Source organism: Tetrahymena thermophila, assembly GCF_000189635.1.
Source record: "Tetrahymena thermophila SB210 genomic scaffold scf_8254752, whole genome shotgun sequence".
NCBI lineage: Eukaryota > Ciliophora > Oligohymenophorea > Hymenostomatida > Tetrahymenidae > Tetrahymena > Tetrahymena thermophila.
Genome location: NW_002476512.1, coordinates 852,937 through 876,995, shown reverse-complemented (window position 1 = coordinate 876,995; position 24,059 = coordinate 852,937). Strand labels below are relative to the sequence as shown.

Genomic DNA, 24,059 nt, shown 5'->3' with positions numbered 1-24,059 from the left:
AGCAAAATGAGTTCACTATTTGGAAATAAGAATAAAGAAGTCATATTCAACTTTTGTTAAAAAAGTTAGGAAGAAGATTAAGATATGTTTGCTGATCATGAAATATTGATAGATGAATAGTTATAATGCTTTAATTGCAACAAATATTTTGATCCTACAAAATATGGTTTTTATTTTATTTAAATTTCTCTATTTAATCACAATGCTCAAACTTATAAATAAGAAATATAATTTTAATGATATCCATTATGATGTTTTAATTTACTAACTTATATTTTTAAATTTTTTAATTTTTCCTAAAATTATATTTTTAAATTATTTTTTTTCAATTAAAAATTTTAAAAAGGAATTGATTTGTTAGATGAAATGGATTTCAATAAGAATTTAGATACTTTTTGTTGTGAAAACTGCTATCTCAGTCTGCATTTTCCTTTTTATTATTAATTAGATTTGCTTTTGAAAATGAGTAATTTAGAAGTAAACACTAAGTATGAATTTAATCTAGTATTGCAAGAAGAGTGCTATTAAGACAGCTGTATTTTAGGAGTATTTTTGTCTAAATAGAATCTTATCAACGTATTTAAAAAATAAACAGGATCACATAATTTCATTCTCAATGTTAAAATGAATGGACAGGATCCTAGCTAAGAGGGAAGCAATTTTTTTGTTATTGATTCTGATGATTTGACATAAATGCAAAACACTTTAAACTTTGAGTGCTTAAATTTTTCTTTCTAAAAAAGTTTCATAAGCAACATTATTTTAATGAATGATTAATAAAAATCATAATTAAAGACTGCCTCACCGAATATAATATCAGTAATATTGCATTGTAGGAAAATAAGAGTTAGTGCTTATGTAGCTAAGCTATTCAAAAAGAAGTTCTTTAACTGTCTTAATCATGAAAGTCTCTTTAAAGTCTTCGAAGAATAAGAGTAAAAATATAAACAAAAAGATTAAATTCAAAAAATCAAATTATAAACTAAGTAAAATAGCTTAAGCACTAGTCAAATACATTAAAGCTCTACTTTAAATGAAATTTAGCCATCCTAACTTTAAACACATAAAGAAACATCAAACATTAGTCAGAGTTCATAATTAAATAAAGATTTTTGTGAAAAAAAAGAGCTTACTGAAATATATCTTAGAATTAAAAATTTTCATCAAATGTTTCCATTTATGTATAAAAATGAAATGGTTGTTAAAATGGATGATAATGCTGTGATTTAGTATCCAGCATTCACTTATCATCATTCTCATCCATTTGATTTGAGAGATTATTGCTATCTAAATTAAGTTAACCCTACTTGGCTGTGTCCTATTTGTAATAAGCACAAAATTTTTTTAAAAGAAATTTAGTTGGACTTCTATTTATTCGCTTTGATTTAAACTCAGTACCTTAAAGATTCATATATTTCAGATAAAATTTAATAAATATTACAAAGCAAACCATAATTTGATTCTGAATTCTTTAGCAATCAATTAAAATAACTAAATCTGCATAGCATGAAGGTATTAGAACAAACCCAATAGAGGACTTAGTCAAATGAAATAAAAATTTAGCAAAATTTATCAAATAAATTAAATTAAACAAATAAAAATTTCATCTAAATTTATAAAAAAAGCAATCAATTAGGTCAAAAAGAAAATATCTTGAAAAACAGTACTAAAATTAAATAATTTAAATGTAAAAGCAGCATAGATTAAAATACAAATTATGAGTAAAGAAATCATAAAAATGGCAATTAAAACTAAAAAAGTAAAACATCAGAGTTTTTTAACGAGAATCTGAATTGTACAGACTTATCATAAGATAATTATTTAGATTTTATCTAAGATTTTGATGAATTTTAATCTTTTTTAAATCCGTATTAGAAGTAGCATTCTATGAGGAACAGTAAGGATATCAGTGTTAGGCATAACATGGATTAAGCAAATTTAATTGATGAGATGAGTATTTTAAATATTTAATGTAATGAAATTGCCTCTTAAAAAAGTTCCACTAGAGTGTATTCGAAGCTAGTAAATAAATCTAAATCAAAGACAAGTTCTTCAAATAAAGAAGAAAAACAAAAACAAAATGATGCTTTTAAAGAAAATTAAATTGATATAGAATAGTCAGGTTAAATAATAGAAGAAAAAGTTCAAGAAAAACCATCCTTAAATGACTAAATAGATGCAAATAAAAATATATAATTCAGCTAATAAATTGAAAGCTTTTCTGATTTGAGTTAAAAATTTATTTCATAATAAAAAGAGGAGAGAACTCTTGAGGTTGCTAATCAATTCTATCTAGACACATCATTTTTACGGTCTCCATTAGAAATTAATGTTCTGTTTGATGTTTCTTACTTGCAATTTAATAAAGAAGAATAAGAATATTAATCTGTTTAATAAATAATACAATTAATTGACTTTTAAGAAGATAAATAAATGTTAGAAAAGCTATTTAATATAGATATTCTTTAAAATCATTACTTTATCTTTAACATATTTAATCTTTCTTATGTTAATAATCGTCAATACTAAGATTTACACACTATTCTCAACCAAAATCCTTCAACAAAAACATTCTTTTAAGTTCTGATTAATGTTTAAGAACAATTTATTAACCTTGGTATGTCATCTGAATTTTACACTCTAATATCTTAATTTTATTATAAAGTAATGTCAAACAAATAGAGGAATAACAAAATCTCTTATGATTTGTTAGACTCAGAAAGTTAAATAACAAGCTTAAACTACAGTCAAAATAAAAATTTTCTTGAAAAACTCATCGAATGCTTCCTAGGAATGTCTATATTTAAATAACTATCAAATGAAGATGTTATAGAAAATTTTCAATAAATGGTATTTGAGTATCTATTATTTAAATAATAAAATATTCCAACTTTGATAAATATTCACAATATAATCATAAACTACTTCCCAAATTAATGCTTAAATCTTATTGAATCTATTAAAAAATCTCTTAACTCTTTGAATATTTGCATTTGATTCCATTTTATTTGTTTGTCTTTATCTCGTAGTCATATTTGTATAAATTAATTCTTTATTTTAATAGAATAATATTAATAATAAATTAATTTTTGACTCCCTAAATTAATTTTTAAAGAAATTATTTTATTAATTAATTTATTTTAAACTTTATTCAAATATTCTTTAATTAAAGTCATTTTTTTGCATTTAATTCAATGTTATTTATTTGTTTCTGTCTTATTTATGGTCATATTTGTGTGAAATATTTGTTTATTTTACCTGTTTATTTTTTAATAACAAATCCTTTTTTTTGTTTCACTAAATTAATTTTGTTTAAAATCATTTATTTAACTAGTAAATTTTTAAAAAAATTTTCTACAAATATTCTTGAAGTAAAATTATTTTATAATTTTCTTTCAAAAAAAAATGATAAATAATAAGGCTAGCACATTATTATTTATAATTATATGTTGCATTTTCTGTTAGATAAGACAAATAAATTTTCATTCTAATTTATCTTAAGGAAAAATTTATTTCAGTGGAAAATTATTAGAATGATTTTAAGGAATTTATTTGTTTCTAAATTTCTAAATAACTTCTTATAATAATTATTTATTAAAAAAAAATAGGCTGAATAAAAAACAAGAAATTTATTTTGCTTTTAATTGATTGATAATAAGAATATTAAATATCAATAATATATTTTAATATACAGCTACAAGTCTTTCTCATAAAAAAATAAATTATCATTAATCGAAAAGAAAATATTTTAACAACAACATAAACAGTTTTCATTTCTTAAAATTTATTTGTTCACTCTATTAGTTATCCTAGAAAAAAAAATATCTTCTCAATAAATTCATAATTATTTCATATATTGAAAGACTAAAATATTTTATAAACGAAAAAAAAAAAAAGCATAATATTTAATAAAGCAGTAAAACAATTAACAAAGCTTCAGCATGAAGTAATAATAATAATAGCAACAACATCTATATAGAGAAAGTAAATCTTAAAAAAATTAAAATTACATGAGTGATTATTAGGATTTTGAAAATCAAGATAGTAGCTTTGAATTTGATGAAAAGTCTTACAAATAATAACCTAGTTAACTTAAATATCCTAATTAGTCTGAATGCGTGAATCTAGAAAATTAAAAATTAAGATCTGTTAGCGTTCTTGAAAACAAAAACAAGTTTAAGAGGTAGAAAAATAAAAAGCTAACTTTTAAAATTGATTTGAATAAGATGAAGAATCCTTACAAATAGACTCTAAAGGGGAAAAATAAAAATAAAAGTATATTTGATGATCCGGAGTTTTCTGGTATAGCAAACACTGACATCAATCTTTATGCTTTACATAAACAAGGAGTTATAGACGAAGAAAATAATTAGTGGGGAAAACTTTAGAAATAAATAGATGAAATAAATCCAAAGCCTGATATTAACATAGTTTTAGATTCACTTGTTACCTAAAAATTCTCTAGACCTATTTAAGAATTTAAACTATAAAAGCATTTAGCATTGCCAGAATATAATCAAAGTGAGGTTAGCTCTAGATATAAATAAAACTCTATTTGTGAAATCCTTGATGAAGATCCAGAAATTGATAAGTATATCGAAGAAACAAAACAGTAAATACTCTAAAAAAAGAAATAAATAGATGATAATCTTAAATGCTAAAAATCTAGTAATCCTATCCTAAATTAACCACACAAAGAGAAGTCAAATGAGTAAAAATATTTAAAAAAAGAATTTTCCTCATAAATTTATTTTTTAATTGTCAAAATATCTTAAAATTTTTTAATTTTAAAACAAAAAACTTTACGAAAAATTATATTTATTTTGAAAATAGAAATTAACATTTAATTTTAAAAAACAGTGATTGTAGCATTTCTAGCGATGAATAGCAAGAAAATCAGTTCGAAAATGGAGTAAAAAGTAGAACATCAAATAAGAAAAATGAATATATTTTATCAGAAGAAGAACATAAAGAGTTATTCTTACTGTATTGTGCTAAAGGACATTCTCCTGAAAGTGCTTGCCAGTAAGCTCGTGTGCCAATCAAATGCGCTAAAAGATGGATATGCAATTTAACTCCTTCTAGACTTACTGGAGGTGGTAGGAAGATTATTGATGGTATGCTTGAGTAGAAGCTAAGACTATGGATATTGTTGAAGTTGTATAAGGAATTAAAGATCCCTAGCAGAGATCAGCAAATAAAATATTCACTATCTTAAATTAAATAAAATAGCTTTGGTTGTAGCAAAGGATGGCTAGAAAAATATTTAGATAGAAACTTACTTAAATTTATTGTTGCACATTTGAGAAATTTGGAAGTATTTAGATTGGAAGAAGTGGCTAAGTTTTTTATTGTGATTCCTTCTGTAAACTAAGATCTCGGACAAGTTTAAAAAGAAATAAAATTAGTTCAGAGTTATCAAAAGCGTTTAGAATTAGAATTAGAAACAACTTAATTGTAAAATAATGATAGAGAATAAAGCAATTATGTGCCTGGCACTAAAGTAAAAAGGGAAGATTTAATTATTCAACCTTTTATTCATAATGATTAGAATTATTTTTTTAATAAAATGCTGCAATCAGTGAAAGAAAAAAATAACCTAATTATAGAACCAAAGTATGCTTCAAATAAAGATATGTTGAATACGACATTTAATAGTAGTAATCCTTAATAAAAACCTTTGCTGAGCTAAGTTCCATTTATTATTAATAAAATTCCATAAGATGGATTTACTTAATATTAAAATAAAAGCACAACAAATAATAAGAAACTTAATATTTAAGTTCCTGATTGGTCTCCTTATTTGTAAATGATAGAAAGAGCTAACGCTATGAAATAGTTGTAATATTACTTAACCGATAACAAAAATATTAAAAAGCTAGAAATAGAAGATAACTAGTTGCTATCAATCAAAGCTCAAATGATAGAGAGGTTAAAGTAAAATACATAAATTTCCTAAGAAACATTAGCTAAATTTGGAAATCTTTACAAATTCTAAGAAGTTCAAAAACTTCAGGAAACCCAAAAGTAAAAATTAGAAAAGAGATAAAGCAGTCAAATGCAAATTGAATAAACATAAGCAGACTAAGAAACTCACAAAAAAAGTGACTTGAAATAAACCAAGACTAAGCTAAAAAAATTAAATATAGAAAATGAGGAGGAAGAGGACGAAGAAGAAGATTTTTAAACAAAATGTAAAAATGAGTTTTAGACTAAATTTGATGAGAGAGAATTTTATGTCGATACCAAAAAACCATTGCCATTGCATATAAGAAAATTGTTAAAATTAAGTGCTATAAATTCTAGATCTGATAGACTTTCATAATAACCTAAAAACCTTGAGTATTACCTAAAAGGCTGTGTCTTTGAGATAGAAGCATAAAATTTCTTTGATGTTGCTGTAAAAACTCTAAATTACAAAATAGAGTCACTAATACAAGTTTTTAAATTCAGGTTTTGAGTCTATTTATTTTCTTGCAATCACATCAAAATATTTATCTAAAATGAATATTGTTTGTTAATTTATTTTTAATTGCTATAAAAAAAAATAAAAATATTCCATTAAATTTGTTGTTTGTTTGTTTGTTTTAAAAGTTAAAAAAAATTTGCAATTTATATAAAATATGAATTTAAAAATATTTTTTATTCTTCTATCACTAAATAAAATATTTTCTAAGAAAATATTATTATATTATCAAAGCAACAAAAAAAATAATTTATTAAAAAAAAGTTAAATTTTAGTTAAAAAAAAGTTAAAATTGAATTTTTTATGATAATTAAAAGGTTTTTATTTATTAAATTATTTTACAATCAATTTTTATAAATAATTCATTGAACACTGTTGATTAAAAATAGGTATCAACATTTAATTAGTAACTATTTTTTTGTTTATCAAAGCTATAAAAAGTAAATAAATAACCTTTAAAGTAAAACTATAACTTTAATGAAAACAAAATTCATTTACTTTTTAAAAATCATGTAAACATTATAAAATATATTTGAACTTTTTGCTTTTAAAATGAATCATTTATTTTAATAAATACAATTTATATTTGAACCTAATGTTAGTTGATAATAAAAATAAAAATTCATTTTATTGTAGAAAAATTTATTTTAATTTAACCATCAAAAATTGAATAGTAAATATAACCACTTAAGTTCAGTTTTTTAAGTATTGAAAATTAAATAAATTTGAATTAATTTTTAAAAAGAAATTTTAATAAAATAATTTATTTCCAATTAAAATGAATGCACTTTTTAATGATTTTAATTATTTTTCTTCTCAAAATTAATGGTTTTATCTGTAGTGAGTGTCTCTTAGCTATAATATTAATAGCAATCGACTACTTTAATTAGAGTAAATATTAGCTTGAGTTAGAATAAGAAAATTTGAGCCAATTTATAAAGAATTATAGATTTTAAAATTTTTGGTTGAATAGATTTTAATTCAAAAATTTGTAGTAAGAAAATTAATTAATTAATTATTTATTTATTTATTAATTTATAGATTTTTAAGTTTGAAAATGGATAAAGATATTTTAGGCAGATTTTTGTAAGAGTTAGATTCTTTTTCAAAGACTATTTAGAGTAAAATAATTTTTTAAAGCGCATAGTTTTTTGTAGTTTAGACCAACAATTATTTATTTGAAAAGAATCGAGTGTTTTAAATAATTCCTTTTTTGGTTAAAAATAATGATTATCAAAATCTAACACAATAAAATAAATCAAGATTTAATAATTGGTGCGTCTATCCAATATATTTTTAAAGATTAGCTACTTTAAAGTAATGAGATATATTTTAATTTATAAAAAATATAGATGTTTCTTAGTATTGCTGTTAATATGATAAGCAAGCACCTGAAATTACAGAAGTTTTCATTTAATACTTCACTAAGGCTAGAAAAGATAAAAAGATTTATTTCTTTTATTCAATTCACGAGATTTTTATGGAGTCTTAAAGAAAATAAAGCTCATACTTCGTTAAATCATTTGGCGCTAAGCTTAAAGATATTGTCAGATAAATCTGCGAGTAATTAAAAATAATTTTATTCCAAATTAGCTTAAAATTTCTAAAAAAATAGATCAACTGAAGTTTTTGATACAATTAAGAAAGTTGTCCAAATAGTAGATAGATGGAAAAGCGATAAGATATATCATCCTGAATTTTGTGAAAAACTCAAAAGTATTGTCGTAATTAACTCTCTTTTATTATTAGTCTAGATTAAAAATAAAATATATTAATTTCTAATAATTAAAGGGACCTTACTACAAGGACTTAAAGGAATAATATTAAAAGTACTATGGAGAAAAAGATAAAGAAGGAAAGTACACTAAAACTTTCCTTGTTAACTATTAAATTGTTAATGTAATTAATTAATAATATTATTAAGAATAAAATAATTTAATAATTAATTAATTATTTATTTGTGTTAAATAGGAAGATCAATTATGTAGTGATATTTATAAAGTATTTTCAGACTCAGAATACATGATTTAGGCTATTGATAAACATAGCAAAATTTGTGACCAATTCCTCAAGAGATGTCCCAGCTCCTAGTAAGTTAGAGATGAGAAGGATAAAGAATCCCTCGACCAAATTATTAGTTAGGGAAAAGAATATATTGAAAATATGATATAGGTAATTAATTTAGTTTTAGAAAATAAATTATATTTGTTAATTAGTTAAAATGTAAATTTGAATTTAATTTTTTAGTTCGAACTTATTTTGTTTGAGATGAAAGAAATATTTGTTAAAAAGATGCTAAATAAATAAATTTGTTGATTTTTATTTTAAATAGTCACTCATTCGATATTATTTACAAACAAAAATATTTTGATAGAAATTAAAATTTTATCAAGAAATTTAACATTTTTTTTTTGCATTCAGCTTCTCAATATTCATTAAGTGAGAAGCAAGATAATAAGAAGCAAATAAATATTTATTTTGTTAGCTATTAAAGAAATCCTTAATTTAATACTTTATTTAATAAATTCAAATAGAAAATAGACACTCTCCAGAAAGTTTACATGTAAGTTGGCGATTCTTCATAGAAAGAAGTGAATGATTACATGAATTTTTCTATGGAAGTATATTTAGATTTAAATTAATAAATAAATAATAAATCAATCATACTAATTAATTAATTCATAGGACATTACAAATTGGTAACAGAAATTCAAAGAACTTATAGATAATAATTGAAAGGAAGGGGTAGATAAAAATATTAATTGCTAGCAAGATAGCTAGCTAGCTATCTGGCTAACTAGACTAAATTACTGTTAGTTGCTTGAATCGTTTTAAGACTAGAACAAAATTAGATTTAATTAAATATTTTACACTACAAAATTGCCACGAATTAATTTCTCCTAGTTTTTTCTTACAGATTACAAACCAAACTCATTATATTAAATGTAATCATACAAATTTAGCTATCAGGATTTTACTCATGATTATTAATTAATTGTATTTATTTATATTTTCTGTAAACTACGCAAGCCTATTTTATTAAGATAATCTAAAGGAAGGAAGGAAATTCATAAATTAGTTAATTAAAAAGCTAGTTAAATCACTTAATTTTTTTAGTGATATTGCAAATTAGTTTACTTATTTAAAAAAATAATGTTTCTTATTAAAATACATCTTCAATTATATTAATTTTTTAGTAAGATTACTCATCAAATAACTTCAATTATTTCTAAGATAATTGCAATAACTAACTTTACATTTATAATTTAAAATTAAAAATGGCAGCAAAATATTTTTTGTTAAAAACAAACAGAAATTTCTTTGTACTTTGTGAACTTTTTAAATACAAAAAAAATAAATTTAGCTTGCCAACAAAATCAAAACTTTATCTTTAAATAAAATTGTTTTGTGGTCATGAAATATTTAACTATTTCGTACTTAATTTTTATAATCTTCATTTTGAATGCAAATAAATAGATAAAAGTAGTAATTAATCAACCAAGAAATATTTTACTCGAAAAATCTATCCTATATAATTTATAATAAGCATAACACTAATTTATTAAAGTAATTGAACGGCAAATATTTTTAATTGGCTAAATTAATATTCTCTTGGTAATATAACAAATTCATTTTTATAATTTACAGCATTAATTAATATTAAATTTCTTCTATTTTTATAAATCCTCTAAATTAAATTTTCAGTGATAATATTAATAAACATTTTTATCTAAAAAAACATTACTACAGCTAACATTTTTTATGAAATACAGAGTAAAATTTCTTCTTTTTTAAGTTGTTAAAATACATTAGAAGTAAATAAGTAAGTAAATTAAGCTCTAAAAAAATATATTTACCTTATATTTATATTATAAGATTGACTTGAAAATGAAATATTAAAATTGCTGATATTCACATAATTTTCACTTTAAATATAATTAGATAAATTAAATAATCAAGATTTATTATATTTAAACTATTGTTCTGTATTTTATAAATAATATCTATGGCTTAAGTAGGACTAAATATTTTACCTAACCGAATAGAAGTTAATTATGATAGACTTAAATCAATTTTCTTTTGCAAATAAATTTTGAATAATTTACAGCTTCAAAAAGCAAGATATCAATTAATAATTAAGCTTCTTCTATTTTTAGAAATTCTAAATTAAATAAATTCACTATTTTCCTTGACAATGACAATAGAAATTATATTATAAACAAAAATTCTTGCAGCTAACATTTTTCATAAGATAAATAATATAATAAATAATCTCTCTATTCTAATTTTGAGGTCTTAAAAAGTATTCAGAATGAAATCCATCTGAAACAAAATCAAAACTACTTTCTTTAAATAAAATTGCTTTTAATAAAGAAAAATTTTTAATTTTCATATTGAATTTCACACAATTTTCATTGAAACTGTAATTAAACAAAATTAAAAATAAAAGCTGATTTGACTCGAACTATAATCTTTTGTGTTTTTTTATACTATCTTTAATTTAGGTAAGGTTAATTTATTAAGATAACCATATAATAGGCAACTAAGTAAGTAAATGCTGTTTTTTAAATAAAATTTCTTAGGGAATGCAACCAATTAATCTTTTTATAATTTACAGTTTCAAAGGAAAGATCTCAAATTAAAATTAACTTTTTACTATTTTTGAAGTTTTTTAAAGGTAAATAAATAATTTGAGTAGTTTGTATGGTAATAGTAATAAGCTTTACACATACAAAGAAACATTATTACATCTAAAATAACTTTTAAAACCAATACAATATCTTTTTATTTATTTTTGAGCTCCTTAAAAATATTCAAAAGGAAATTCAATTTATTTCATTTTCTTTAAATTTTGTTTGAAAATGAAACAGTTAAATTTTTCACACAATTTTCATAAATAGAATTTAAGATTGATTTTATTCAAATAATCTTTTGTATTAAACTAAAACTATCTGGAATTTATATAAGATTATTTTATTAAGAAAGCATGTGTATTATGTATGTATTGTAGGTGTGTGTTTTACTATTAGAATAAATTTTGTTTTTGTAATATTACCAATTAATTATTTTATAATTTACAGTTTCAAAAAGTATGTAGACAAATGAAAAGAATACTTTGTTCTATTTTAAAAAATCTTTCTGTTAAATATTATGAATAATTTCTGTAGCTATAGTAAAAAGTTATGTTTTTAAAGAAATGTCACTACAACTAAAATTTTTATGAAATTTGGATTTAAAATTTTACTTTGTTTTTTTGGAATATATTCAAAAATAGTATAATTGATTAAATAAAACCAAAAAGCATTTAAAAATAAAGGTATTTATTTGAAAATCAAGAATGTAGTTTTTCAGATTAATTTGATAAAGTTTTCAAGCTCGAATGTATGAATGTATTTATGTATGTATGTATGCATTTATATCTTAACGCATTAGTTTTTTTTTTTATTAAGTTACTAATTTTAATAAAATGAAAAATTTTGCTAGTATATTATATTTAATTTTACAATATAATTTGATAAATAAAATAAGCTATTATTATAATAATTATTATCTTCAAATAAGATCATAGTCATAACGCATTTCAAATTGATAAAATTAATTAGATCTATTTTAATATTTTGTTAATTCCTTTTAATGGATTTATTTTCTAAATAAAATATACATATGTACAATACACTTTTAAAAGGAGTATATTTTAGAAATAGCTTTTTAGTTAGATTTTAATAAATATTTGATGAGATAGTTTGTGTGCTTACTCATTTGCTTTATTAAAAAACTAGTTGATTCAAAGATAACTTTGTAAAAAGGCATTTGTTGAATTTACATTTATTTACAAAAACAATTGATAATATTTGCCTTTTTATTTGCTTAATTTATATACATAAACAAATATTTATAATTTTTATTTGAGATTATTATAAACTCTATTTGTTTTTTGAATTAAATAAGTTAAAAGTTTAGCATAATTCGAGATTTTTGATATTAATTATAATATTATATTTATGGTGATAAAAATATGTTTTAAATACTTTAATTTATTATAATTCGATAGTCAAAGATAAAATTGGATAAAATGAATAGAAAAAATTTGAATTTTAATGGTTTGAATTAATTGGTGCGGATAGACACATTTAATCTACTAAATTAAATAATTATAAAAAATGAAGACTTTGAAGTTTGTGAATTAGCTAAATTATTTGTAGTTTAAGTATTCTTTTATTTAGCTTGTATTTAGTTATTTGGTAAATTAATTAAAGTCTTCTGCGTTAGGACTACTGCCTGGTATTCTCTTCATAAATAAGCAGTTTCAAGCTATATATAATTTAATTATAAATATCTTAGGGTAAGTAAGTAAGTAGTTCGAAACTTTCTAATTCTTAAAATAGAAGAAAAAAAATTTACTTATTTATTTATTTATTATTAGATATGGGAGAAATACTAGATGAAATTTAATTAAAAAAAGAATGAAAATAATATTTGCCCTATAAGCATTTATTATATTTAGCCTAATTTTTTTGAATATCAATCAGTAAAGTTGATCTAATGTTCTCTTAGATTAAAATTATATCAGTAAATACTTACCTTAATATATTTTTATAATTAGCTAATAATTTTAGTGAGGTAGAATACTCAGTTTGCTTACTTAACTAAACCTAACTAAAATAAAAATTTAATTTCATATAAGTAAAATTTATTTAAGCCATTTGCTTATTATTTGTTTTCTAATTCAAATAGAAAAATACTTTTTATAACTTAATTCAAAATAAGTTATTATTTTCTGAATATTTTTTATTAAATCAGCAAAAATAAATTTGATTCAGAAGAGTTTTGTTTGCATTAGCTTTTTACCCATTTTTAGTCTAGGGAAAAATCATTATCCCTTTCATCATTAATAATTCCTCCTGCTTCATTAGCATTAGGTTTTGGCATTAAGTAATCAAAATGTAGTAATTTAATTATTTTAAATTCATAAACAATCGTCATTTACTTTACTTTTAAATGTAAACTAAATGACAAAAAGCATTCCATGCCATGGCTAAAGAAATAGATTTTGTTCTAGTTAAATAGTGGCAATAGAAATTTAATATTTTTTATGTAAAAATTCAAAAAATTTTATATCAGTAAATGGTTTTGATTTTTCATATTAGTTTCTAGATTTGTTCGATTGATTATTATCAAATGATAATCAATCAACCAAGAATGAATGAATGAATGCTCATTGATTTAAAAATTATATCTTTATATAGTATTGTTTATTCTCATATCTAATAATAACTTTTTTTACAAATAGTTTTTCAGATAGTCGACGATATAATTTTCTTTTTTTAATATTATAATCTCTCTTACCCCTCCCTTTCTTTACAAGGAATTTATTGTTAATCAAAATGGAATAGAATAGAATAGCTAATTAATCAAATTTACAAGAAAAAAAAAGTAAATGCAAAAATTTTATTTAGAATTCTGCTTTGGTTTTGAAATTAATTTTTAAAAAATAAAGAGAAAACTTAATACTTGCATTTATATTTATATATATATATATATATATATAAATATAATTATTAATTTGTAATAGCCAAGGCTAGCTCGATAATAGATTGGATTAATTTAGAATCCTTAATATAATAAGTTATGAATCGAGCTTATATAATAGCTCTTATGTTAGATAAAGCTGAATATTTATTTTTCCTAAGCAGTAAGCTGATTTGTCTTATAATTAATCAATTAATTTACATACTTATATCAATATAAATCGTTTGAAGATATTTTGAAATTAATGGATAGTTTTTATGTATCAATTAAGGTTACTTAGGAACATATATTTGAAATGTCTTATCACTTTTTCAATGAAAGGAACCACTAGTTTTCTATTTCGTACTTTTTCTAGTTTAGTGAATACATTGATACCAAAAATCCAATCAATATAAAAATAAAAAAGTAATGACTATTTTTAAAGAGTTTTGTATCTTTATCTGCACAAGCATGATATTCCATTTCTTCGAAGCTGTCATTTTCGTCTTTTACATTTTAGTAATAGCATTTATTTGTGTATATAAATGAGTTTTACTTGCATTCAGCTATTTACTTTAGTTCCTAGTACGAGCACTCACGACATGAGTCTAATAGAATGCAATTTACTTATTTATATTCTTCAGAATCAACATTTACTTAATCTTCGCTCTTTCCTTCGCAAAAAATGATAAAAATTGACATAAGAATAAGGAAAGAAACAAATTGAATTGGAGCTCTCATTTGTTTATAAATATGCTAGATTTAAAAGCAGATAAATGCTGGATTTAACCAATTTAAAAGCAACTAAGCTAGTACTCTGAAAGAAAATTTAGATTTGCGATTATATTGCAAAATAAAGAAAAATATATTAAAATAAAAGTAATCAAGTAAAAGTAAATAAATTTATGAATATATATTTATCAGTATTCAAACAAATGAAAACACTTTTAAATTAAATTTTTCTATTTAATATATTCATGAATCTTATAAATCTTTTGTAATTGCATTTGTTTCAAATACTATTAATTATATGTAAGAATGAGCCTTTTTAATATCCTAAAGTTTATATGCATAAGTATGTATATAGGTATGTCTATCGCTGGTTGGTTTTTAATAAGTCCGAAACCATTTAATAAATAATACTAATGCAATAATAAGAAATATTAGATTTTATCATCTGACTGGATGGTGATTATATCAATAAAGAAGTCATTTAAATTTATAATATTTGTTTAATTTATAGAAGAAAAGTATATTGAATACGTAAATACTAATATGCAAGCAATATATATTATGCATGCATCCATCCATATCCATTGGTTATACAATTTCAGCTTAACATAACTAAATTAATATTCATAGACTTCAATTATTAGCATACATATAGGTATTCAAGTATTTTTTTTAGATAATTATATAATTTGAAATAAGAACTTATGAACAAATTTATTCATTCATCTTTCATTCATTTTTGGATTTGTAACCTAACACAATAATTTTTTAAATTTTAAATATTTAGTTTTTTTTAATTTAAATGATTTGTTACTAATTAATATAGAAATATGTTACAAATTTGAGAATAATCTACCGATTTTCTTACTCCTCTTTTATAATTTACAAATATGAATAAGTTTTTTTTTTTGGTGAAAATTTATTATTTTTGAAGTATCTGACATATTTATTTTTCATTTTATTGTTGAGAAAATTTTATTTACTTCTTACCTAATATTTGCATGTAACTTAACTAAATTTGTCCTATTAATTAGTTTGTTTAATTTAGTCTGCTTTTCCTTGAACCTTTCTAATTTTTTAAATTCAGTATAAGAGCTTGAGCTTTTTAGTGTTACACTTAGCTATTCCATAAAATATTTAATTTATTTTGCTTACATTCTGTGTAATATTTTTTAAATTATACCAAGATTAAAGAAAATTTAAATGTAAATTTCTAATTTATGGATGCTAAATACTTAATTAGGTCAATTAAAATAAAAAATTCTATAATGAAAAAAATGATGTTTGTTACTTATTATTATCTTCTAGGAATCAAATTAATTAATTATTCACTTTAAATCAAATATAATGCTTTCTTATCACTATTTTCATTAAAATATAAATTAATTCTAATGAAATAAATTTGTACATCTCAGTAACAATTTCTAAAATTTTAAAATAAATTATAAATTATTTTTTCTTTCAAAAATTAGCTAATGAAAATTTTATATTTTTTTTGCAAAAATTAATAAAAAATTTTGTAAAAACACAATTTAAAAATGGCTCTTTAAAATAAAAAAAAGAAATAAATATTTTATTTTTTATATTTTATGATTTATTTTTGAGGAGAAAAATCCTAATTAAATTTTTTGATATGTATAATTTTTGTGATAAGATTTGGTTTTTATGGAAATGCTGGTTGGTTCTCGAATAATTTGTTATTGTACAGTACTTTAACTTTAGATAGGTTTTGAAGGATAATTGATTTTTCTTTTACGTCTAATTAATTGCTGTGATTGAAGGACTGATTAAATTTAAGGAAGAAAATAGCTTGAATCTGAGATATACTTCATCGTTGAGAAGAGTATTCTATATAGTTTCTATTAGATGCTATTTACATATATGATAAATTAATTTGATATAAATCCTACCACTTCTATAAAAATCTATTTAGAGTTAGTATATCATTGTAGATAAGATCATTTTTCAAACAGTATATAGGTTAGAATGCATACCTATTCAGTGATTGATATTTATATAAAAAAGATATCTGCTATTTTAAGGTAAATATATTTAAGTTCAGCTAAATTACATACATTCATTTAATTTGATTTTATTCAAATTTTAGGCCAGCCTTTTTTATGATAATTGGAATCTATATAAAATCCAGATTAATAATTACTAACAATAAACTAAAAAAAAACAGGGGAAAATATTCGTAGAAATTATCAACATTATTTGAAGTAACCTAAGTAATTAGGGATGGCTTGACTTAATTTCAGCTTCAATAAAAAACAAAATAACCAAAAATACTTCGTTAGAACAATAAATTTAAATTTCTTTTAAATTGCTCTTTTTCTTAAAAACCATTAGTTATAGTTAGTTAGTTATTTAGTTAGTTATGCATGTAATTATGAATGAGATTCTTATAATATTTTGTTAACTTAAATCTTCATTCAACATTTCAAAATAAATATTGTTGTATCTAGAAGTGGAAGAATAAAATAATAATAGAAAGAATCCTTTGTTAAGAATTAATCCAACAAACACATCACAATAATAGTGAATAGCAATAATTAAATAAAATCTAGAAATATTCTTTGTTTGCATAATTATATCATATGAATGTAAAACGAATTTTGTTTAAATTAAAAGTAAATTACTATCATCTCGCTTTGGAAAAATTAATTGTAATTATCTATTCCAAAAAACTCCTTTAATCTCCTTCAATAGCAAAATCTATTTTAGCCTGAAATCTGATTGAAAAATATATAGAAAATATGATTCATTGTATTTTGTGTTTGTTTATGTGTTCTAATCTTTCGTTAATTTCAAAGGAGATCTTTAATTTAAATTTAGGAAATTCTCGAAAATATTTGTAAAAATCTTGTTTTCTAAATTATTTTAATTTTAAAAACTATGTAAACAAGTTTTTAGATGGCAATTATTTTCTTTTACTGGGTGCACTTCAGAAATAAATAAGTTAATGAAGATAAAAATAAACAAAGAAATAACAAAAAAACAAACAAAGAGGCTCTCACTTAGATATTGTTTCGATTCGGTCTATAGCAGTTTGTTTATTTGCTTATTTAAATAAATATTGTTCAAATTTACAAATAGAAATAAATCTTCATTCACTTGAATAACTAAAATTACCTAATTATTAAAAAACCTAAAATAGACAATTCACAGATAGCCAACATAGAATTATTAACAATGTTATAGCCAAATGTTTCCTTTTTCATATTTTTAAGATCTTCTTGCCAATAAATAATTTCAAACCTCAAAAATAAGAAAGTAATATAATTTTGCTTGACCCTTTATATTAAAAATACTATACATATTTTCATTTGATATTAATTGTTAGTTAATCAATAAACACAAAGGCTGGCTGGAGTAATTATTTTTCAGATATCTTTGTTTGAAAAACTAAAGCTTAAAAAATGTATTTTCGTACAATTATATTATAACAAACACTACTCACATAAGGGCTAATTAATTAAATTCCAAAATGATATAGTACTGAAAAGGTTTGAAGTAATTTTTATGACATTAATATATAATAAAGCATTCATGCAATCAATCATTAATGAATATATACATACATAGACCGATATTAGTCTTAATAGAATCTAGATATACCAAAACGAATCAATAATCTTAAACTTCATAGAAAAAAAAATAATGATTTCGCAATTTATTGATTTGTTTAATAGAAAAATAGCATGAATTTTAAGAAGAAAGTGTAATTTACAATTTTTAGAGAAAGTTGATCATTAATCAATAAGCTTTTAATAAATTTTCTTTATAGGTATACGCAAAAAGGAGTACGAATAAATGTAATTATATCAAAATCAATAGAAAGTAAATATAATTTATTAGATTCTTATAGAGCTAATTTTTTTACCCACCCCTTCCTTCGCTTCGCCTAACTAAATTATAATTAAATATATAAATTGTTAGCGTAAATAATTGAACACTAAAAAAGAATAAAGCAAAAAGCAAGCTAAGATATTAAGAATTAAATTAAATTTATTAATATAACAAGGCAAAATTTAGTACATTAAAAATTATAAACATTAATTTAATCAAAAAAATCATAAAGTCTCTTGTTTAAAAAAAGAGGAAAAATAAATAAATAAACAAACAAACAAAAAAAGACTTTCAAATAAATTGTGAACGTTTTCCATAATTACGAAGGGAAAAAAAATTCACCTTTTTAAAACAAAGAGTTAAATCTAATTCCAATCAAAACAATACAAATAAAAAAATATTTTCTGCTTGTCCATTTTAAATTTGATTTGATTATTCATTGATAAACTCGTTTTAAATCTATAACAAACAAACACACAGAAAAACAAACTAACTAATACAACTTAAGAAACAAAGATAAAAAAAGAAAGAAAATATGGGAAATTGTACCACCGCTAAATCAACATCATAAAACAAAAGGACTGAAAAACAAATAAAAGCTATTAAAATTGTGAAAGATGAAATAGAGCTACTTAAAAAAGAAGAAAAATTTAATCAAGCTCTTATGAAAATGAATAGATTAGTTAATTTACTTAAGACATACAGATAGGAAAACTCCTATTACTAAGAGATGATGGAATTATATATTGAAATGGGACGTATTAATTAAGATATTGCAGGAAACCACTACAAAGCACAAAAGTGCTTTGAAAATGCAATTGAAATGAGTTTTTATGCTTATGGTTAAAATAATGATATTGCTAATAAAATCATAACTCCTTATCTTAACATTAGTTTGAAAATACTTGAGGAAGCTAATGGTCCTCTCAAATAAATTCAAAAACAAGTTAAAATTAATTCTCCTTTAGAGGGTAATGGAAGAAAATATTTCAAACGTTCCTCCACTCATGCAACTACCCGTGTTTCTGCCATCCAACCCTCTCTTAACATAATTAAAGAAGAATCTTCTGAAAATGAAGAAGAAAACGTTAAGAACTGGGATGAAAAAGAAATCATTTAGAGTGTCTTCAACAGAAACAAAAATACCAACAACACTGAAATGTTGGCCACATTCTGAGAAACATTTAAATCTCCTTATTAAAACAAACATAAAATTATTTATCTAAAAAGTAAATGCTAAAAAAAATAATTATTTTAATCTAAAAATGTAAATAAAATAAATAAATAAAAACGAACTAATTTAAAAAATTTAAATACCAAAAATAGTAACTAACGATCTAACTAACAAAAATAATTAGCAAAACAAACACTTAATATTAAATTAAAATTTCTCCTTCCTCTTCTCCTCATTAATTATTTATATATTATTATCCACATACTCACTTTCTACAAATATTTTAATAACCAAAACAAGAAATATTCTTACCCATACAATTGATTGGATTATATGATTATAGACAAACATTCTATCTGATAGGATTTCTTTGCGAACGAATAGTTCCTTAGAGAAATAAAAGTAAATTATAACTATGCATGTAATTAATCTTGATTAATTAATTAATCGATTGATTTCTGAGAGTCGGAATATCATAATTATAGTTGGATAATAATAGATAAATACTTCAATAGGAGAATTATGGATGGAATATCAATAATAAATGAAATTATTTATTTAACCTTTCTTATTAATTCTCTCCATCTACCTACCTATCTATCTATCTTTCTTTCTTATACTCTTGATTACCAATTTATTATAATAAAATTAATAAATAATTTATCATCAAAATATTTATATTTATAATCATTTCTATTAATAATTAATTACATACTTCTAGTATTTCTATCTCAATATTACTAAAATGACTAATTATGAATTCCTTTTTCATTTTTACTTCCTCCTGTTTAAAATTTCTTTTAAATTATTTATTTTGCAATAATCTTCTTGATTGATTGGATCATATTTAATATGAAATTGATATCAAAGCATAAATCTAAAAATACGGCTAGGCTTTCTTTGAAAAAATTTTTATTTTTAAGCATAATTATTAATTAATTATACATTATCCAAGGATTTTCTTTGATTTTCATCTAGCATAAATTAAACATATTTATTACCACAAATTTTGTTAGATTCAATAATTTTCATAATTTTTAAACATTTCTTACTCTATTAATCAGCTTTTCTTTGGTAACCAAACCAAGTATTTTTTAATTGTTACATCATTGATATTAAGTCCAATATTATGGTTTTTATTTCGCAATGTAAATTTTTTAATTGTGTGGATTTTTTTTACTCTAGTAATAAACTAATCTAAGAGTTATTAACTCAAATTTTAATGTTATTTTCAGTAAGTAAATAATCCACTTTTTTAAAAATAAGCAAAATTAAAGCATTCTATTTTTTTTATTATTAAAAAAATTGCTTACACACATTAAATATGTTTTTCTTTAAAAAATAAAAAGTTATGTTTGATACATACTAAAACTTAACCAATTTTATATTTTTAATGTTTTTCTGAAAAAATAATTATTTATTTATTTATTTTAAAAATAAAAGACGATAGTTCGAACTGTTTTGTTTGTAGCGATTTCATTCCATTTAAATAAAAAATTGCTCTATTTTTTTTAAATTTTCAAGAGTTTTTCAAGCTTTTTTGTGAGAAAACTATTACCATCAATTTTATATGAAAAAAATAACATATATTAGAGCTACATGAATAAACTATAAATTAAATAATAAATAACCACTCATTCAAGCATGCAAATTATTGCATTAATTTTCAAGATAGTAAATCAGTTTGTTAATGAAATTAAATAAAACTTTAGGTTTAATGTGGCTTCTTCTTTCTAATCAAAAGATTTTAAAAAACAAAATGTTAAAAAATTTATCAAAATATTAAAAAATTTGTTTAAATATAATAAAAAATGCTAAGATACGTTTAATCAGATTTACAAAATAATAGAAACAAACTATTTTTTCTTTAACTCTAGAAATAAAATTATTTTTTAATTTTGTACAACAAGGAAAAAACTAATCATAAATTTCTTACAACTATGTCTATTTTATTTATATTTTTTTAATGTAAAAAAGAAATTCCTTCATTTATAATCTAAAATCTACATTTGTACAAATTACAAACAACAATTGAAAGAAAAAAAATTAACTTACATTGAAAAATAACCGAAATTTTTATCTTCAATTAATGAGCAAAAATTTAAATGAAATGGCTTAGTTTTTAATTATGTAAATTTTCTTATTGTAATTTTGTTGAAATAAGCCCAATTTGTCTATGTTTATGATCATCTTTGTATAAAAAAAAATAGTATTTTTAGAAAACATATAAATAAAAATAAGAACTAACATTTTAAAATCTATCTTAAAAATTACTAAAGTGTTAAGCATAAACCAATAATTAATTATTAAGACATAATTATATAACATATAAATTTAAATTAGTAGACTAAGATTTTAAATTTCAGTTATTTGAAATTTTTTTAAGAAAATAGAATAGAATAAATAAATAAACGTATTTACTTTTGAAAATAGCTGGCTGATTTTTAGAATCAAATCTTTGTAATAATTAAAAAAGACTAGGGTAGGTAAATTTAGTGATTAATTAATTAATTTATTTATTTATACTTGTATGTTTAGAATGTAATTATAATTCTTAAGCATGCATCACTCCTACTATTTCAGGATATTTATGATTGATTCATCCTAAAGAAAAGAATTCAATTTATAGTTGATTCACAAAAGGGAGAGCCTAAAATTAAATGGCTGAGAAGAAAAAAATAAGAATAAATACCCATTTTAATTACTTATATTTTATTTTTTGAGGAAAGTAAATTTATTATGACTCATTCATTATGTTCACATAAAATTTAATATGAATAATTATTTTCACTTTTGAAGTCACTTAAAAAAGTTTTTCTATTTCAATTTTTTCTACTGAAAATGTTTGAATGAATACTGTCTACATTTCTTTATTTATTTTTTAATATTTTAAACAATAATTAATATTTCTCACACTTAAGTTTTGTCAAATTAACTTGAGTTTTTTAAATTAAAAATTGGCAAAGTTACTACCTAAAATTTTTTATCTTGTTTGCTCCTCTACACAAAAACTTAAAGAATTAATTGAATACTTATTCATTTTTACAATTTCTAATTTTTCTGCTTACACAAAAATTAATAAATTTCTACTTGAAATTTCTTAACTTTTATCATAAAAGATAAAAAAATATCTTTAAAATTTTCTTTTAATTTTTTTCTAAGTAATATGGATCTATCTATCTATCTATCTTGTTGTTTTCAATACTCAAGTCGATTAAAAAATACAATAAATCTCAAATCGATAGAAAATTTCTTAATTTTATTATTTTTCTAGATAAATTGATAACATTTTAACTATCAATTTTATCTATTTGAATGTTTGTAATTTTTTTATATTTGTTACTAAATATTTTTATTTTTAGCTGTAAATAAATCAAAGTATCTCTCTCTCATATAAAGTGAATCAGCCAATTTATTTTGAAAAGCATCAAAAAATTATAATTGCTTTCATTTATCTATAAAAATTCTATATTTATATCATATTCTCTTATTAATTAACTAATTATGTATTGATAAAGAGATCTATTCTTAATCAAACCTCAAATAAAGGGAAAAAAATTAAACATTTGAAGCATATCTTTAAAAATCTTGAAATAAATAAATTTTTGCATTTCTTATTATTAAAAAGTGTCATTCACTTTTAATATAAAATATTTTTCAAAATACTTAACAAATATTAATTATTTACGTAAATACATACATGCAAATCTCAAATAAAAGAAATTCAAGTGTATCTAAAAATAAATAAATGATAATTAATTTTTGATGACAATCTTTTCTTCAGAAAAAGATCATATTTTAATTAATTAATTAAATATAAAAATTGAGTTCAGTGTAAGCTAATCAATCAATCAAACAAAAAAATACATACATACCTTCGCAAATATCTTAATAAAAATTTTATAAAAATTAAGCTAATAATTTTCGATGATTTTGCCACCAATTGGCTTAAATTGCATTTCTTTTATTTTTTGAATCTATCTGTTAAAAATTTGAAATTTAATAATTTAAAATTATAGCTTAAACCTTAAAGCAAAGCGGATATTTAAAAAATGACCGAAATATAATAAACTAAAATTGATAAGAAAAAGATAAATTTAACTTTAAAAAATATCCGTTCGTTCGTTGTTTTCCATCCCGATGTAAATTTATCTATTTTATCAATAAGAAAATAAAATTTAGTTATTTTTTATATTCTTTCATTCCCTAAAAATCGTATTTGATTTAAAATTACATAATTTATTAAATTTATAAGGAAAAAATTGATCTATTAACACAGTAATTCGATTTTTTTTTTTTGATTTCTTAATGATTAATTATATTTTA

The 24,059-nt window shown here is 21.1% G+C and overlaps 6 protein-coding genes across 6 annotated transcripts; 4 read left to right on the top strand and 2 right to left on the bottom strand. All coding sequences in view use genetic code 6, as the record gives it.

Annotated features, from left to right (window-relative positions):
* Nucleotides 1-6: 6 nt before the first annotated feature.
* Nucleotides 7-2,997, top strand: TTHERM_00113330 (MIZ zinc finger protein; the record flags this gene model as incomplete). Its single annotated transcript, XM_001010728.3, has 2 exons — nucleotides 7-166; nucleotides 347-2,997. The coding sequence occupies 2 exons, from the start codon at nucleotides 7-9 to the stop codon at nucleotides 2,995-2,997; spliced, it is 2,811 nt and encodes a 936-aa protein (XP_001010728.1).
* Nucleotides 2,998-3,941: 944 nt separating this feature from the next.
* Nucleotides 3,942-6,460, top strand: TTHERM_00113320 (hypothetical protein; the record flags this gene model as incomplete). The annotated part of the gene is made up of 2 exons (XM_001010727.2): nucleotides 3,942-4,711; nucleotides 4,861-6,460. The coding sequence occupies 2 exons, from the start codon at nucleotides 3,942-3,944 to the stop codon at nucleotides 6,458-6,460; spliced, it is 2,370 nt and encodes a 789-aa protein (XP_001010727.2).
* Nucleotides 6,461-7,439: 979 nt separating this feature from the next.
* TTHERM_00113310 (RNA polymerase II-binding domain protein) lies at nucleotides 7,440-9,202 on the top strand (the record flags this gene model as incomplete). The annotated part of the gene is made up of 7 exons (XM_001010726.3): nucleotides 7,440-7,587; nucleotides 7,819-8,029; nucleotides 8,082-8,190; nucleotides 8,258-8,365; nucleotides 8,438-8,638; nucleotides 9,001-9,087; nucleotides 9,152-9,202. Exons 1-7 carry the CDS (start codon nucleotides 7,524-7,526, stop codon nucleotides 9,200-9,202), a joined length of 831 nt encoding a protein of 276 aa, XP_001010726.3. The 5' UTR covers nucleotides 7,440-7,523.
* A 5,051-nt stretch (nucleotides 9,203-14,253) lies between these two features.
* TTHERM_000113309 (hypothetical protein) lies at nucleotides 14,254-14,664 on the top strand (the record flags this gene model as incomplete). The annotated part of the gene is made up of 1 exon (XM_012796251.1): nucleotides 14,254-14,664. The coding sequence occupies one exon, from the start codon at nucleotides 14,254-14,256 to the stop codon at nucleotides 14,662-14,664; it is 411 nt and encodes a 136-aa protein (XP_012651705.1).
* Nucleotides 14,665-15,440: 776 nt separating this feature from the next.
* TTHERM_00113280 (transmembrane protein, putative) lies at nucleotides 15,441-16,539 on the bottom strand (the record flags this gene model as incomplete). The annotated part of the gene is made up of 4 exons (XM_001010723.2): nucleotides 15,441-15,459; nucleotides 15,698-15,828; nucleotides 15,891-16,068; nucleotides 16,127-16,539. The coding sequence occupies 4 exons, from the start codon at nucleotides 16,537-16,539 to the stop codon at nucleotides 15,441-15,443; spliced, it is 741 nt and encodes a 246-aa protein (XP_001010723.2).
* Nucleotides 16,540-19,124: 2,585 nt separating this feature from the next.
* TTHERM_000113279 (transmembrane protein, putative) lies at nucleotides 19,125-20,210 on the bottom strand (the record flags this gene model as incomplete). Its single annotated transcript, XM_012796250.1, has 1 exon — nucleotides 19,125-20,210. One exon carries the CDS (start codon nucleotides 20,208-20,210, stop codon nucleotides 19,125-19,127), a length of 1,086 nt encoding a protein of 361 aa, XP_012651704.1.
* Between the last annotated feature and the right edge of the window lie 3,849 nt (nucleotides 20,211-24,059).